The following is a 15,034-nucleotide window of genomic DNA, read 5'->3' on the forward strand; positions in this document are numbered from 1 at the left end:
ATATATTTTACATGACATAATAATTTACCCATCACATATGGGTGTCTGTCTTCAATCACTTTTCAACATGAAAATAATCCCCGACTTAAAATTGTTGATATAGGTTGTATTCATTAATGCGATATTCACGTACTTATCTAAAAGGGAGTTTTTGAAAAGATTCAGGAAGCAATTAAGCAAGTCTAAAACTGACAGTTCAATATGATCAAAACTGCAGAACTGATAAGCTATTATATATGATTATAGGTCAGACTAACACTCATTGCATGTGCTGTTTATAAAACAATACGACATCTGTTATGAAAAAGAGTATAAAGATGGGTACTCAAGGACCGGCGAAGCTCTTAAGTTGTATGTTTTACCACGTTTGAATATGTTGCGGATCCCTGAGTTTTTACTAGGCATTTTATTGTTGCAGCAGGTCCTTCCAGGTCCTACCTAGTGAAGACTGTAACTGTCTAGTGTCTTTCAATGGGACGTTAATAGGGGCAACCGTGTGACAGAGCAGTGTCCGCTAAACAAACTGCGACAACTTATTAAGACTGCTGCCCTCTCTGGTGCTGACGCTCACGGAACGTCCGGTTGCATCGTACAATCAACGTACAACCAAATGTTACCCAAATACAAATTTAAAGAATTATGTATGTATGATTCCATCAATGTTGATTTGCGCAATCTGTATGGTTATTTTTTTGTAAGGTGACTGTTTTTGTTGATAATTTATACAAATGCAATGTCCATATATGCGTTGTGTAGATGTCCGATGTCTTTTTAAAAAACGGTTACGGTGGCCTATAGTTTTATCTTTGTATTAATTTTGTCTTTGTAAATGGTCTGAGTAATTGGGTCGTGCATATGTGTGTTAGTTTATAGTGGAAATAATTGGCAAATGCGTCTTTGCGTCGAAAATTACAAGTTCGTTTTCTTATGAGTGTGTCGCTGGTGAATATAAACAGTCGATCCTGCAAAGAATATAGAGGACCAAACCGTTTCAGAAACACTCGCTTCACAATCATAAAATCTATCTAGTATACAATTAATTGGGTCTCAAAACAATATCTTTTTTTAAATTGCAAAATCATATCTGTTTTTAGAACAACGTAATCATAAGATCAAGAATTGTTATTGATACCATATCTTAATCGAAATAACACTAGAGATAACTCCTAAAACAAAGTTAAAGTTGTTAGGTTATCACGTAACGAAACGACGCAATGGCTCTATTTTGAAGGAGGGGAATTTTGAAAACTGTTTATGATTCTGATATATCGCAAAACCGTAGACTTGTCCCGCTTGCCGCTATCAGTTAGTTTGTTCTTCGCAGATTTGATTGGACAAATGGAAACACAATAAAAGGGCGTCGTTCAGATTTTTGGACATCTGTCTGGAAGCTAGCAATGGAAACATATGGGATATGGGTTTGCTAACTTCAGTAATTGGCTTTGCGTTTTGGCTGACGGTGATTAACGGAGGTATGAAAATTATGAATGACTTTAAAAAGCATACACAAGGAATAGAATATCTAAACTGAAATGTTTTAAGGGCTTTATCGAGGCCCGATAAATAAAGAACATTTAATGATATAATTTACAATACGTTGTTATCGACATTGAATTGATGTGTCAAATAATTTGCCTTGGAAATATAACAGGTAAGTTATTTTTTATGTTGTTTTTCTTCGTGTAAAACATTTTGTACGAATGATATGCATCATTACAAATCAGAAAGAAGTTAATGCTTCAAGAGTGTTTTATTATTTACAACACATGCATGTTTTCAACTGATAGTTGTTTTAAGAAAAAAACAACAACAACAGAACAGTTCGATTGCAGGCATCATAACATGAATCTGTAAAAACCAAACGGTCGTGTTAATGATAATGTTTACATTTTTTCCTATTCTTATAGTTTGCATTTTAGGATAGTACTTCAAAAAGGTCATGTTCTGTTTAATCAGGTCAGGCAATGTCAATGACCTTAGTTGTTGGTCGACATCATATGTTTTATGCGTCTTTTTAGGTTATAGAACCATGTAATCACAAAATACATAAAATAATTCCTATAAAATCTTTTTGAATATGAAACATTTGTGTCGATTACATCATGTTTCGAATCGCGACGTCACCGAAAAATGAAAATATACATACGTTGAAAACCATACACCATACAAATAATTAAATCTTAATATATCTTCAGTTTATTTTAATATATAAATCCATGAATCCGTAGTGGAAGCTACGACGGATGTTCGTTTATTCGGTGGAAGGACACCTAACACCGGTCGCCTCGAGATCAAATACAATGGCGAATGGGGAACGGTCTGTGATGATGGATTCGACAACGCAAGCGCCAAGGTCGTCTGCAAAATGATGGGATTTACTGACGTCAGGTATTAATGTTTATATGTTTTCAATCAATCAACGATCTTACGACAAAGTATCGTTTAGAGCTCTTTCGGATTAAATTTTATTTTCGAAACAGGTATAACGCTTATTTCGAAAACTATCATTTAAATGGAATACTTGATGGAGAAATAGTTTAATATGTTAAACTAAGTTCACTGAACGTTTTAGGGTACGAACGATTTGGGAACTTGATAGTCGTGTGGGTCCGACAGAATTTTCCTACACGTTAACTTATTGCTACAGATCACTTAAACGCTCTTGTATGATTTATAAGGTCATTTTTAATTATTTTTATCATCTCTTAAATATGTGTTTGAATTCCTATTTCAAGTTACCTTTAACTTTATTGTTTAAGTCATGCGAGGTTTATTCCGCCATCGGTGTACGGCCCTGGGACGGGAACGATATGGCTTGATGACATCAAGTGCTTTGGTAACGAAACCGACATTGCCGACTGCCAACACAGCGAATGGGGAAAAAGTGACTGCAACCATGACGAGGACATAGCAGTTGATTGCCGTAAGATTTGTGAACGGATATTTCTGGCTTGCTATTTACAATTATTTTTATAAGCCTGTAGCTTGTTTATAAAAATGAAATACCGTTGTACCCTGAGATTCAACTTTTGTCTTGTCGCCACCATTGGAGTGGTACAACGATGTTACCATTGGATACAAATCAAGAACTTTTCATAAGTGTGTTGTTTTCCATTAACATAATATATATATATAGATATATTCGATATAAGTTATGCCTATTTGACAAGTAAGAAAATAGACGAGCGTTAGCAGCAGCCTTTTGAGAGTTTTGTAGAATTTTACCACAAAAACGAATTTAAAAGTTGTGATGATATCAAAATATCGAATGAAAATAATTTCAGAAATATTATGCATTGTAGAAACACCCACTCGCCTGTTTGGTGGAAATGCGCACAAAGGTCGAGTAGAATTACAAATAGATGGAGAATGGAACTCACTTTGTAAGGACACATTCAGAACGACTGAGGCCAAGGTGGTCTGCTCAATGCTTGGCTTCAGTGCCAGGTGGGAGCAGTATTTTATATATGTTAAGAAGTAAAAACTTTATATTCATGACATAACTATATGATAAAATATCTAGTGTCCCCTTCAGGCAGATATGTGTTATCTATGTAAACAAACTGCAATATACCATGTTCATTAAGTAATTAATACTTGGTTAGGTTAATATAAATGATAAACCAATACATGGTATAAGTTGATGAAATAAATGTTTGCTTGAGGAATTTTATGTTTATGTACTTTCGATATTCTTTAGTGGTGCAGAATTATATACTTCGAGTTCCTCACAGTCCTTGGTTTCGACAACATCGTACGTGTGTAAAGGCGAGGAACAAGACTTGAGCATGTGTAATATGGTCGAAACTAACTGTTCATCTAGCATCTCTGCTGGCATCAATTGCAGTAAGATAATGTTCACAAACTATAAGCAAATGAAAGATAAGAATACTTTTACTGCTAGGTGACTTTTCACCAATTCTGTTCCATTTCGATAAGAAAAATTGGTTTCGGACAGGTGGTTTCCTTGTAAAGAAGAACATACCATAGCATAGCATCGTGCCAACTAGCGTAATTATCATACTTATCAAGGACTTAGAGACTTACAGAGTAAGTGAGATTGACGTCAAAACAAACTCAGACACAGAGACATAATGTTTATAAAAGGAGTGTTTTTATATGTTCTTATATAAATATTATCATACTCGCATATTCCATAATATTGAATTTCAGAAACGCCTATTCGCCTTGTCAACGGAACCGGTCCACAGTCCGGCAGAGTAGAACTTAAATACAGAGGACAATGGGGAACGATATGTGACGACAACTTTGATGATTTGGAGGCCAACGTGATATGCAACATGCTTGGATTTAGCGGGAAGTCTGTAATTTTATTGTTTTGTTTCTATAAGTATTAAACAATTGAAATAAACATATAAAGACAACTCCATTTTAGGTATCTTAACAATTTGATTTTTAGAAAATGTTGATATAGTATGGGTTAAATTGTTAAACATTCTGATATTGAGTAATCATAACTACAATCATATTTACTGAAATAACTACATATCAAATTGTATACTAAATGTTTTACTTATAATACAGAAACGCCAAAGCGCACATTGGTGCCTATTACGGCGAAGGTCAAGGTGATATCATCGTTGACGAGCTGCGTTGCGTTGGAATCGAAGAAGATATTTCTGAATGCAAATCAAGCGATTGGTTGTCACCAACGAACTGCAATCACAACGAGGATGCTGCCGTAGAATGTTGTAAGTCTTTTTACATTGAAATCGGCGACGTAAATTAGGTCATCTAGTAAACTTGTTTTAAATACGCATATACATAAAAGTACTGGTGTACTGGAAAGTAGAGTGATATTGATGTTGATATACAAGAGATCTGGGTGTGATACCTCTTGGTTCTTTAACGTGCTCGGTGTAAAGCACCGATAATCGGGATACAACTTTCCTGGGTTTAACGTGGACGGTGTTTGACTCCCCCCCTTCCACACACACACACACCTTCCGCAACCGAATCGAACGCTCTACCATTCACACCGTTGTGTAAGCTAACGGACAAATCGGATATTCTATTCCAATCTATAACCACAGTGTTTTCAAATAACATTGACGACTGCTCTCCCTTAGCAGTTTCAATAGTTTAACTCGTTTGTTTGTCGGACAACTATCGAGGTATCGAAATAGCCTAGGTGTCGTCATTGTGCAAAACCTTTGGCTATAGGTTTAAATAAGTTCAAATTATTGAATATACACATATATATGTAGCAATATTCATGCTTCTCTCGAAGCACTATAGTATGCACATAACAAACAAATTATTTGAGTTATAAGTAGGTTTATAAGGTGAGTATTAACACTAAATTTGATAATTGCTAATAATGATTATTAATTTTGCCTGAAACCATATACACTATTTTATCATTTAAATATGTCTTCAAAATTCAGCTCATCTTTTCGAGAGTTTTTTTTATATATTAGTCCAGATTGTAATATATTGGAAACTCTCAAGTCATCCATGGTAGTGTGATGAATAAGTTTTCTGCGAACAATTAGAAAAAGGTTGACCGAAACATAAAACGAGTAGTTCAATTGATATAGTCTTATAAGAATAAGTTTAAAGTCTGACGAGAAAAGCTGGTATACCTTTCCATTTTCAGTCTCAGAACTTCGTCTTCAGGATGGTCCTGCCAACTTTGTGGGTCGACTTGAAATACTTAATAAGACTAGTTGGGAAACGTTGTGCTCTGACAGTGTCGATAATCATACTGCTTTAGTGTTTTGCAACACTCTTGGATTTGAAAGAGGGTAACTTGAGTTTGAAAGAATATAATCATGAACACAATTTATTTGTAATGATAACAATGTCCATCAATGAAAAATATTTAAGTATTGCCCTGTACGTAACGAATCAATTTACTCAACGTCGAATCGTCTAACACAAACATTTTAAGACACGAATACCACTATCATGAAAAATAATTGTTATGCCTCTGAACAGGGTTTTCGTTTAAATGTTTGACTACTAAGCGTTTCATTGTAGTTTCAAGTGTGTTTTCAATGTATTTCCAAACGCACAGAATCTAAACTTCATGCGGACTTTGATTCTATTTCTTTATTTTAAACAGAAATATCTCAGTATACAACGACGGCCGATATGGGAATGGAACACGAAAACAATTTGGTTATCAATGCGTTGGAAATGAAACCGACATCGCAAACTGCAAATATACCGATGTTGCCGATTCCTGCACCTCTGACGTTGGAGTAAATTGCTGTATGTCATAGTCTAAAAATATAGATGCAGCTTGAAATTAGTTCTTGATATATATTCACTTGTTTTCTGCCAAATCCACTAGCGAACTGATGAGCAGTAAATTACACTTTCTTAAAGAAGTACATCTCTTTCAAAAGAGTTTGTTTATCATTGAATTGTTGTTTGCAGTTTCAAGATCTCCAGTTCTTGTAAAAGGAGGACCAACTTTCATGTCTGGCTATGTTGAAGTATACTTATATGGCCAGTGGTATGGCATCAGAGAAGACTCTTTTAGAAAAGAGGATGCTATGGTTCTCTGCACAAGTCTTGGATTCCCTACTGAGCAAGTTTGATTGGCTTTTATTTGTATTGGAATAAAGGCAAACTGTTTTATTATGATTTCATCATTATGATTATTGTCGAGAAAATAACATACTGTCGAATTATTAAATTATTGAATTGCTGCAAGAATTTGTTTATTTCTTATTTACCTTCAAATTATAAATACTTTTTTTATAGAAACCCATCATTCCGTTACGCCTATAATCGTTATGCATTTGTAAAGCCCGGAAGATGTTTCGGTAGTCTCGGTTGCCATGGTAACGAAACAGACATTACGGAGTGTATTCCAACCAGTGGAAAGTGGTATAAAGGAAGTTGCAATTCTGACTATGATTACATCGGAATCAACTGCGGTATGCCTAATTGTATTATGAATTGCTCATTTGTATTACTAGAAAAAATACAGTGTCACTTAAACTCTTATAAACCCAATATGTAAATAAGTGCCAGTGATGGTTCTATAGGTCCCTATGGCAAAATACACACTTAATCATAATTGAAACACATTATATTTAAAACTGTTTTAGCTAATTTTGAAAAAAATCACACCAATTTTAAATTTGCTTTCAATATGTGTGTGTGTGTTTGTTTCGCTCCAACTTAAATAAACACATATTCGCATTTCATGAATATTTTTTCCAATTGTTACATATGGTATAATAATCTTTACCGTAAGGGAACCACTCCAAGCAGAAACGGGTGTAAAAGTAAATATGTTGAAAGTGAGAAATTTAACGTCGTTGTTTTCTTTGAATGCAAATAATGATAGTGGTTTCCTTGCAGTGACATGGTTTGAAGGTTCAATTGTCCTTCAATTATATTTGCTGTCCTTTTTGTTAATACATTTTGACATGATGCTAAACACTGACTACTCCAAAAACAAAATATGTAAAGATTCTTTTTCGATTGTCGTATTTTAGTTATAGAAATAGCCTATGCGAACTTATGTAGATTGAATTTATAATGTTTGACGATTCTAGACTAGATGAGATATACAATAACAAGTAAATTCAAGTAATCAGAAATACGAAGTAATCTTAATGCAAAAGCATTTCAACAGATCGAATACATCTCCGTGTCAATTACTTTGTATCAATTGTATATGGACACGAGCATGCCAATTATGTTAAGTTTCTAAACATAAATGCATTCATTATTATACAGGGAGGAACACAATATATCGCTTGACTGATGGCCATTCTATCAAGTCTGGACGATTAGAGGCTCTGTATAATGGCACGTGGCTTGGAATATGCACGAATAACTATTTTACAACGTTTGAAGCAAACATGATTTGCAATAAAATCGGTTTTACCCAAAGGCACGTAACATATTTCATTATTTTTAGCTCGACTATTCAAAGAATAAGGAGAGCTATACTACTCACCTAAGCGGCGTCGGCGTCACCCCTTGGTTAAGGTTTTTCGTGCAAGCATACATAGGTTAATATCTCAGCAACTACTTGAGGTATTGCATTGAGACTTATACAATGGTACTCAACCATGCAACCTACTTAATTAACCAAGTTTGATAACTCTACTTTGCATTTAATGCCAAAAATAGGCCTTTATTATTTGACTTAGAAATTCTGGTTAAGGTTTTGCGTGCAAGCACACATAGGTTAATATCTCAGCAACTACTTGAGGTATAGCATTGAGACTTGATACAATGGTACTCGACCATCCGACCTACTCAATTAACCAAGTTTAATAACTCTACTTTGCATTTAATGCAAATAATAGGCCTTTATTATTTGACTTAGAAATTCTGGTTAAGGTTTTGCGTGTAAGCACACATAGGTTAATATTTCAGCAACTACTTGAGGTATTGCATTGAGACTTGAAACAATGGTACTCGACCATCCAACCTACTTAATTGAACAAGTTAGATAACTCTAGTTTGCATTTAATGCAAATAATTGCCGTTTATTATTCGACTCAAAAATTCTGGTTAAAATTTTGCATGTAAGCACTCATAGGTTAATATCTCAGCAACTACTGAATGAATTGCATTGAAACTTTATAAAATGGTAGTCAACCATCCAATCTACTTAAATAACCAAGTAAGATAACTCTAGTTTGCATTAAATTCAAATAATGGCCCCCTTTTTATTCAACATAGAAATTCTGGTTAAGGTTTTGCATGTTACCACTTTTAAGTCCATCCATCAGCAAATACATCATGTATTGCATTGAAACCTTAACACACAGGCTCCCATTGCATTAAAATCTAATCTAACAGTGATCCATGCATGTTTCGCCAAAACTTTTCAATCCTTACACTGAAAAGCGGCGGAATAGTCAAGCGCGCTGTCTCTGTGACAGCTCTTGTTTACTCTGTATAGTATAATCTGTAAAACAATAAGTTACATTTCTTTTATTTTGTGGCTGACTACAATACACATGTATCTAGGGGTCAGATTTTGTGAATCATTCTGGACTTTTTTAATTTATGCAATACGAGATATGAATTTATTCGTACCGGAAATATCACTTTAATTAATGGCATTATTTTTTCTTTAGTGGATACGTATTGTCACAGAGCTCCTCCAAAACAGCACCAGTTATTTCTAACCTTAGATGTGATAAAACTGAGGAAGACTTCTCCGACTGCAAATCCAATATTTGGGGGCAGAACGTTTCTTGCGCACATATTCAAATCTCTTGCAGTACTGTTATCTTTTCGTATTCTTACGTCTTATTAGTTTACTTAAATATGATCGGCTGATTTGAATGAAATCTACGTACGGTTGTTTACTTAAACTGAACAAATTAGTTTTCCATTTATCTATTATTTTCTACTGAATGGAACTTTTAGAAGACCAACACAAGTAAGACCACTTATTTAAATAATAATTTTAGCTATTGTTAAGGTTTACATATAAACAAAATATATTTTATCAAACCGAGCCAAAAGTAATATAAATATATTTCCATGTATTGTATTTCTAATCCAACAGACAGTAGTGTTCGTTTGGTGAACGGGACAAGTGAACGTTCCGGACGAGTTGAAGTCCGTCACCAGGGGCAATGGGGAACTATATGTGCGAATGATTTCGACAATGATGATGCCGATGTTGTGTGCCGGAAAGCCGGAATACGTTTATGGTGACTCAATGGTTTTGTGTCTAAGTTGAAAATCATACTTAAAACGTTTTGTGTATACTCGTAGATGTACTTTCATTTGTGAACACTGTAATTATTGATCTAAGTTTTCATTTTAATATGATCGAATTGTAAATAAAACAATTGAAACCTACAAAAACATACTTTACATTAACATCGTAAGCATATCGTGGGGAAAAACGTTTATACCTGGACCATATCACTATATCAAACTATTTCAGGAACGCATCTGTTTTGCCTGACTCACCATTTGGGACGGGGAATTTGTCCACCATTATCAATAGCACTTCTTGCACGGGAGGAGAGTGGGATTTGTCAGCTTGTACAACATCACCTTGGCAAGAAACTATGTGCAACGGCACGGAAGTGGCTACGGTGCAATGTGGAGTTTTATGTAAGATATGCGTTGATAAAATGTGTCTGTATTATCAGGAATGTTGGCAGAATTTATGTAGGCAACAATTTCCTTTAGTTTTCGTCCAATATTGTTCAAAATGAGTTATTTTATCTAACTCATGAAAAACATGAACATATTTCGGTTATTTGAACATAAGTCTGTAAATGGAAGCATGAAGTCAGTAAGTGTTCAATAGCTTTTTAACTATTTTCGGCCAAAAATTCTTTTTTTTTAACGTATTTTTGTTATAATTGTTATTCCATTTTTTATACGCTTTTGATATAACCTGGCGTATAAAAGTGCGTGCAATCCAGTGTCATCTAATACCAATAACTTCATAAGTTTCGTCACCAAATGTAGTCCGAATGTGTATGGGCAAATTATCTCGGTAAAGGTCGATAACCAATCATGTAACCTCAGTCACTCCGTAAATTAGTTTTGGCCCTGAATTGTCAAAATATATTTTTACAATGCCTGCTCTCTGACTGGCTTAACAACCACTTTTCGTCAGACTTCGGGTATTTAATCGAGCGGCATATTTTGCGACAGTTATTGTCCTAGTTTTAGATTTATTTATCATTTATATAAGCAGTATTTTCCCTTTTTATGTCAGATTTTATGACGTCTTGCAACGAGTCCTTTTACCACAATGTCATGAATCCTTCCAAATGGGAGGGGTGATATTCGTTAAAAAACAATATTACTCCACCAATTTGTTACCTTTCTAACGGGTTTACCCCAGCAGATAAGCAATCTTTATAGAGGTTTAAATTGTTTTGGACATGTATCATTAATCACTCGATTTGTCATTTTCCTGAAACACATGTGTACTTAAAAGAAGTGCATAAATTGAGTATAGTGCTAATAAATGTCATGTTTTCAGACTCACCCATCCGTCTTGTTGGAGGCAAAACTGATTTTGACGGTGAAGTTCAGATATATCATCAGAATTCATGGAGTAAAATCGGTTCGTTTTCCAGCAAAACAAATGCCGACCTTATATGCTCACTCCTCCGATACAATTTTTCGAGGTAACTTTTCAATACGCGTGCACATTGGAATAATTAGCGTAAAAAGTGAATCTCATACTTGACTCATACTTGTTCACTAACATATTTCAATAGTTTACTTGTTAGGCGTACCAACTTGCCGAATCCTTTATTGAACGCTATTGGGCGCTAGTGCTTATGTATATACATGATTGCATATACTTTTTTTAAATGCCGTGTCAACTTCCAATGACGCTGCTACAGGCAGAAGGAATAAGTAAACAGTAAATCAATTGCTCTAATTCGGAACCCATTATCCAAAGTATTATTACAGTGACGCATTGCCTTCATCGAAGAATTACTCTTCAACAACGTCCTATCTGCTGGACAATCTATACTGTAACGGCAATGAGGCAGCCATTTCACTTTGTTCATCTTCTGACTGGGGCAACCACAGAACTAGCGGATGGTCTTCGGCTGTAGTAAACTGCTGTAAGTAATATGATACATCTGCATTGATACTTTACCTTATATATCTGTTTTCTAGTTATTTTCCACATGGTAATTTTCAGTCGAGATGTTTTAGACTACACTTCCTTCCCAGTGAAATTCAACAGCCTCGTGTTCATAAATACACGAACGATTTTAAGTAACTGATTTTGTGGTAGACCGTACTATTACCTTATTTTCTAAAATGATACTTTTTAAAAGATGTTTAAAGTTTTTTTTACCCCATAAGATCTAAGAAGTTGCTCTAGGCATTAATACCCACCGTTGTATTTTAAACACTATTATTACATATATCTTAAAATGTCGATTACCCAATAATAAAGCAAAGACTTGGTCAGCTTTAGTCAATGCCGACTATTAAGGACTAAACAGTTATTTGCTTTCAAACTTATATCATTACCATATTTCAGTAACCACTAAGTAAACATTTTTTGAGGTGATCACAACTAAATTCTTGAATTACCTAATTTCAATCATCAAGAATATTACATACATTTGACCGATTGTTTAGAATTTCGTTAAAGAGAACAACTTTGTTAACGTCATTATCACCTTTCAAATCGGTACTGCTTTCGAAGTTAAATGAATACACTGGTGATCTGCTGTATTAGACAACTGTTTTAGCTGCAGTTCTAAACAAAGTGCCTACTTATGTTACTCTGACATCTACGTGAAATCATCAAAATAACACATTATGAAAATGGTCTCTAGAATAATTTATATAAAACAAATACTACGAAGACTGGAAATACAATACTTACACAATTGCTTAACATAACCAATAAGAATGTTTAAATTTAACCGAATATATAACCTCTTAATTTATCTTTGATTACCTTTCACTATGACGGAAATTTTTTACATGAGCCGCACCGCGCCATTTGGGACCTTCGGCCATAATACTTACGAATGAAATAATCTTTAGTTTAAAAAAAAAACATATTTTTTTTCAAAGTGCCTCAATTTCGTCCAAACACGGTTCGTTAAAAGGATTATCAGTGGCGTTTCAATTTTTCGACAATTTATGACCATAAGTTAAATTATATCACTCTTAATAAGGGGATTATTTTCTACTGGGGACTACATGGCCCTTATAGCTTTCATTTTTGCAGGCCTTTGCATACGCGAATAAAAAAATATACCCAATTACCCAAGAATAATCCCATTTCAAATGTACAGATTGCACATTATTGGTGACTTTAAAGTGCATTACTTAGACGGTGTGTTTAAACATTGAGTTACACGAGCCACTGAAAAAGTACTGCTTTCAGTCAAGTAAGGAAATTAAATGAGTTCACTGCATTTCCGTACAATATATTATCTTATAAGCATATGCATAGCATACTGCTTGCAGTATAATAAAGGTGACTTTCAACGATTGTGTTTAGCGTAGCATCATAATGTATGTTGATATTAAAAAGAAAGTGACTATATAGGTGAAAAGTTACTACTTTCTTTATTGCAGTATCCCCAATTGAGTTGAAAGGTGGTCTTACATCGTACATGGGATATGTTAAACTAAGAAACAATCGAAAAGATGGTTACCTTTGTGCTGAAGATCTTACACCTGAAAACGAAGTTGTTATGTGTAACATGCTTTCTTTCTCATATGCACAGTAAGTTATCCGACGTTTATTTTCTTCTTTGCGTCAAAATTAATTTAAGAATATTCTCGCAAAAAAGGTTTTAGGGGTACATACCGTTCAGCCTGTCGGTTAGTTGGTTTGCCTTCATGGTGTCCGGACGATAGCTCATGGAAAGGGTCTACGATATATATTTAGTGTATGTGTCTAACCCATTAAAGAATAGGTCAAATTCTACTATGGCTATGACGTACCATCTTTGAATTTGTCCTATATACGGTTCCTAGAAAAGGGTTGATGTATTTAAAGATTTTCTGGTTGCATATGAAAACATACAGGTCCTGTTCAATCTTGTTTACGAATGACTTATTTTGACAGAGTTTTAGCCTTTTTACAATTTTAACTTTTTTTTGCAAAAAGGGTCTCATCAAAATAACACATGAAAGGGTTGGCGAATTTAAGTTAACGCCATGAAATACAGGTAAATTCGTTTGACAAAATTATGTCCCCTTTTTAATAAAAAAATGCCAAATCTACGATTTCTGGACAAGTTAATCGTTAAAGGGGTGGCTGATTAGAATAATTGTTGGTACGTATGCTTAACACCGTGGAATACAGGTAATGTTTGACGTTTGTAACAAATTACCGATATTTGACTGGGTAATGGCCTCTATCCAACTGCGAAATTGCAAACAAACGATGTCCGTTCGATAACTTACGGGAAATTAATATATTTGGTATAGCTAAGCATCTTTTTGAAGCTTACTTCCAATATAGACACAAATATATGATAACATCAGTTTGACACCTAATATGGAAGTATCTTACCTCAAAGGAAGGTATTGTAGTATTAAGCCCTTTGAATAGTTTAGGTTTCTTTACATCTGATAAACATTGATTTCTACTTCGGATACAGGCAACACGTGATCTCGGGCATAGATGTTTTCAAGCCATCCTTTTCAACTCCTGTTTATGTCAAAAACATTACATGCGACGGCGATGAAAAAGATTACCAATTGTGCAAGTCAGCGGAATTGCAGTCGATGAGCTCCTGTGCGAGTGGAAAATATGCCTTTGTCCGATGCAGTATGGAAATTAAAATACTTTAAAAAAGCTACAGTTATGCATACTTAAGTACTATTAATGATTTCATTTATAAATATAATAACGTAGCAGTTTTCCAGTCTTTTACGTTTTTTATATTTATTTTTAGACTATTGATGTTTTCAAAAAGAGTCTATCGTTTCATTATCAATGTCAAATATAAAATATATATATATTATTACGGTGATCAAATGCTTATTTTGAGCATACAAGTTATTAAAATGAATACTTTTAGATACTCCAGTACAACTCGTCGAACAGATTAACAGCTATACGGGTACAGTCGAAGTACACAAGAATGGTGCATGGAACAGAATTTGCCACAGCGAGAGTCACACTTATAATATTAACAATGCGAATGTACTGTGTTTTATGATGGGATTAAGTAGCAGGTATACTATTTCATTATATTCCTATCACGTTTAAGTAAACTGCCACTGAGGATTATTTATAAAGTCTGTTTCAAACATTAAGAGTTCTACTATTGACTTTTTAAGGTCTGCTAAAGTTTGGAATACGACGTTAGATGAAGACCAATCAACGATAGGTGTGAACTGTAATGGAAGGGAAAACGATGTATCTGCTTGCACCGTGAGCAACTCGACCTGCTCGGAAGTGCTTGCTATATCCTGCCGTTAGTATCAATACACATTTTAGCTCGACTATTCGAAGAATAAGGAGAGCTATACTACTCACCCTGGCGTCGGCGTCGGCGTCACACCTTGGTTAGGGTTTTGCATGTAAGCACCTTTAAGTCATTATCTCAGT

General features: G+C 34.5%; 1 protein-coding gene across 1 annotated transcript in view; it reads left to right on the forward strand.

Annotated features, from left to right (window-relative positions):
* Nucleotides 1-1,414: 1,414 nt before the first annotated feature.
* LOC128205584 (deleted in malignant brain tumors 1 protein-like) overlaps nt 1,415-15,034 on the forward strand; it is a 44,319-nt gene continuing 30,699 nt past the window's right edge. The window contains exons 1-21 of the mRNA XM_052907319.1: nt 1,415-1,472; nt 2,229-2,388; nt 2,760-2,923; nt 3,303-3,447; nt 3,701-3,846; nt 4,174-4,321; nt 4,546-4,712; nt 5,621-5,768; nt 6,089-6,237; nt 6,406-6,563; nt 6,782-6,911; nt 7,723-7,879; nt 9,081-9,226; nt 9,518-9,665; nt 9,905-10,077; nt 10,964-11,111; nt 11,404-11,561; nt 13,045-13,195; nt 14,079-14,248; nt 14,502-14,658; nt 14,764-14,900. Coding sequence (XP_052763279.1) covers nt 1,415-1,472; nt 2,229-2,388; nt 2,760-2,923; nt 3,303-3,447; nt 3,701-3,846; nt 4,174-4,321; nt 4,546-4,712; nt 5,621-5,768; nt 6,089-6,237; nt 6,406-6,563; nt 6,782-6,911; nt 7,723-7,879; nt 9,081-9,226; nt 9,518-9,665; nt 9,905-10,077; nt 10,964-11,111; nt 11,404-11,561; nt 13,045-13,195; nt 14,079-14,248; nt 14,502-14,658; nt 14,764-14,900 — 3,118 coding nt within the window. The remainder of the gene's footprint in view (nt 1,473-2,228; nt 2,389-2,759; nt 2,924-3,302; nt 3,448-3,700; nt 3,847-4,173; nt 4,322-4,545; nt 4,713-5,620; nt 5,769-6,088; nt 6,238-6,405; nt 6,564-6,781; nt 6,912-7,722; nt 7,880-9,080; nt 9,227-9,517; nt 9,666-9,904; nt 10,078-10,963; nt 11,112-11,403; nt 11,562-13,044; nt 13,196-14,078; nt 14,249-14,501; nt 14,659-14,763; nt 14,901-15,034) is intronic.

Source organism: Mya arenaria, chromosome 2, assembly GCF_026914265.1.
Source record: "Mya arenaria isolate MELC-2E11 chromosome 2, ASM2691426v1".
Taxonomy (NCBI): Eukaryota; Metazoa; Mollusca; class Bivalvia; order Myida; family Myidae; genus Mya; species Mya arenaria.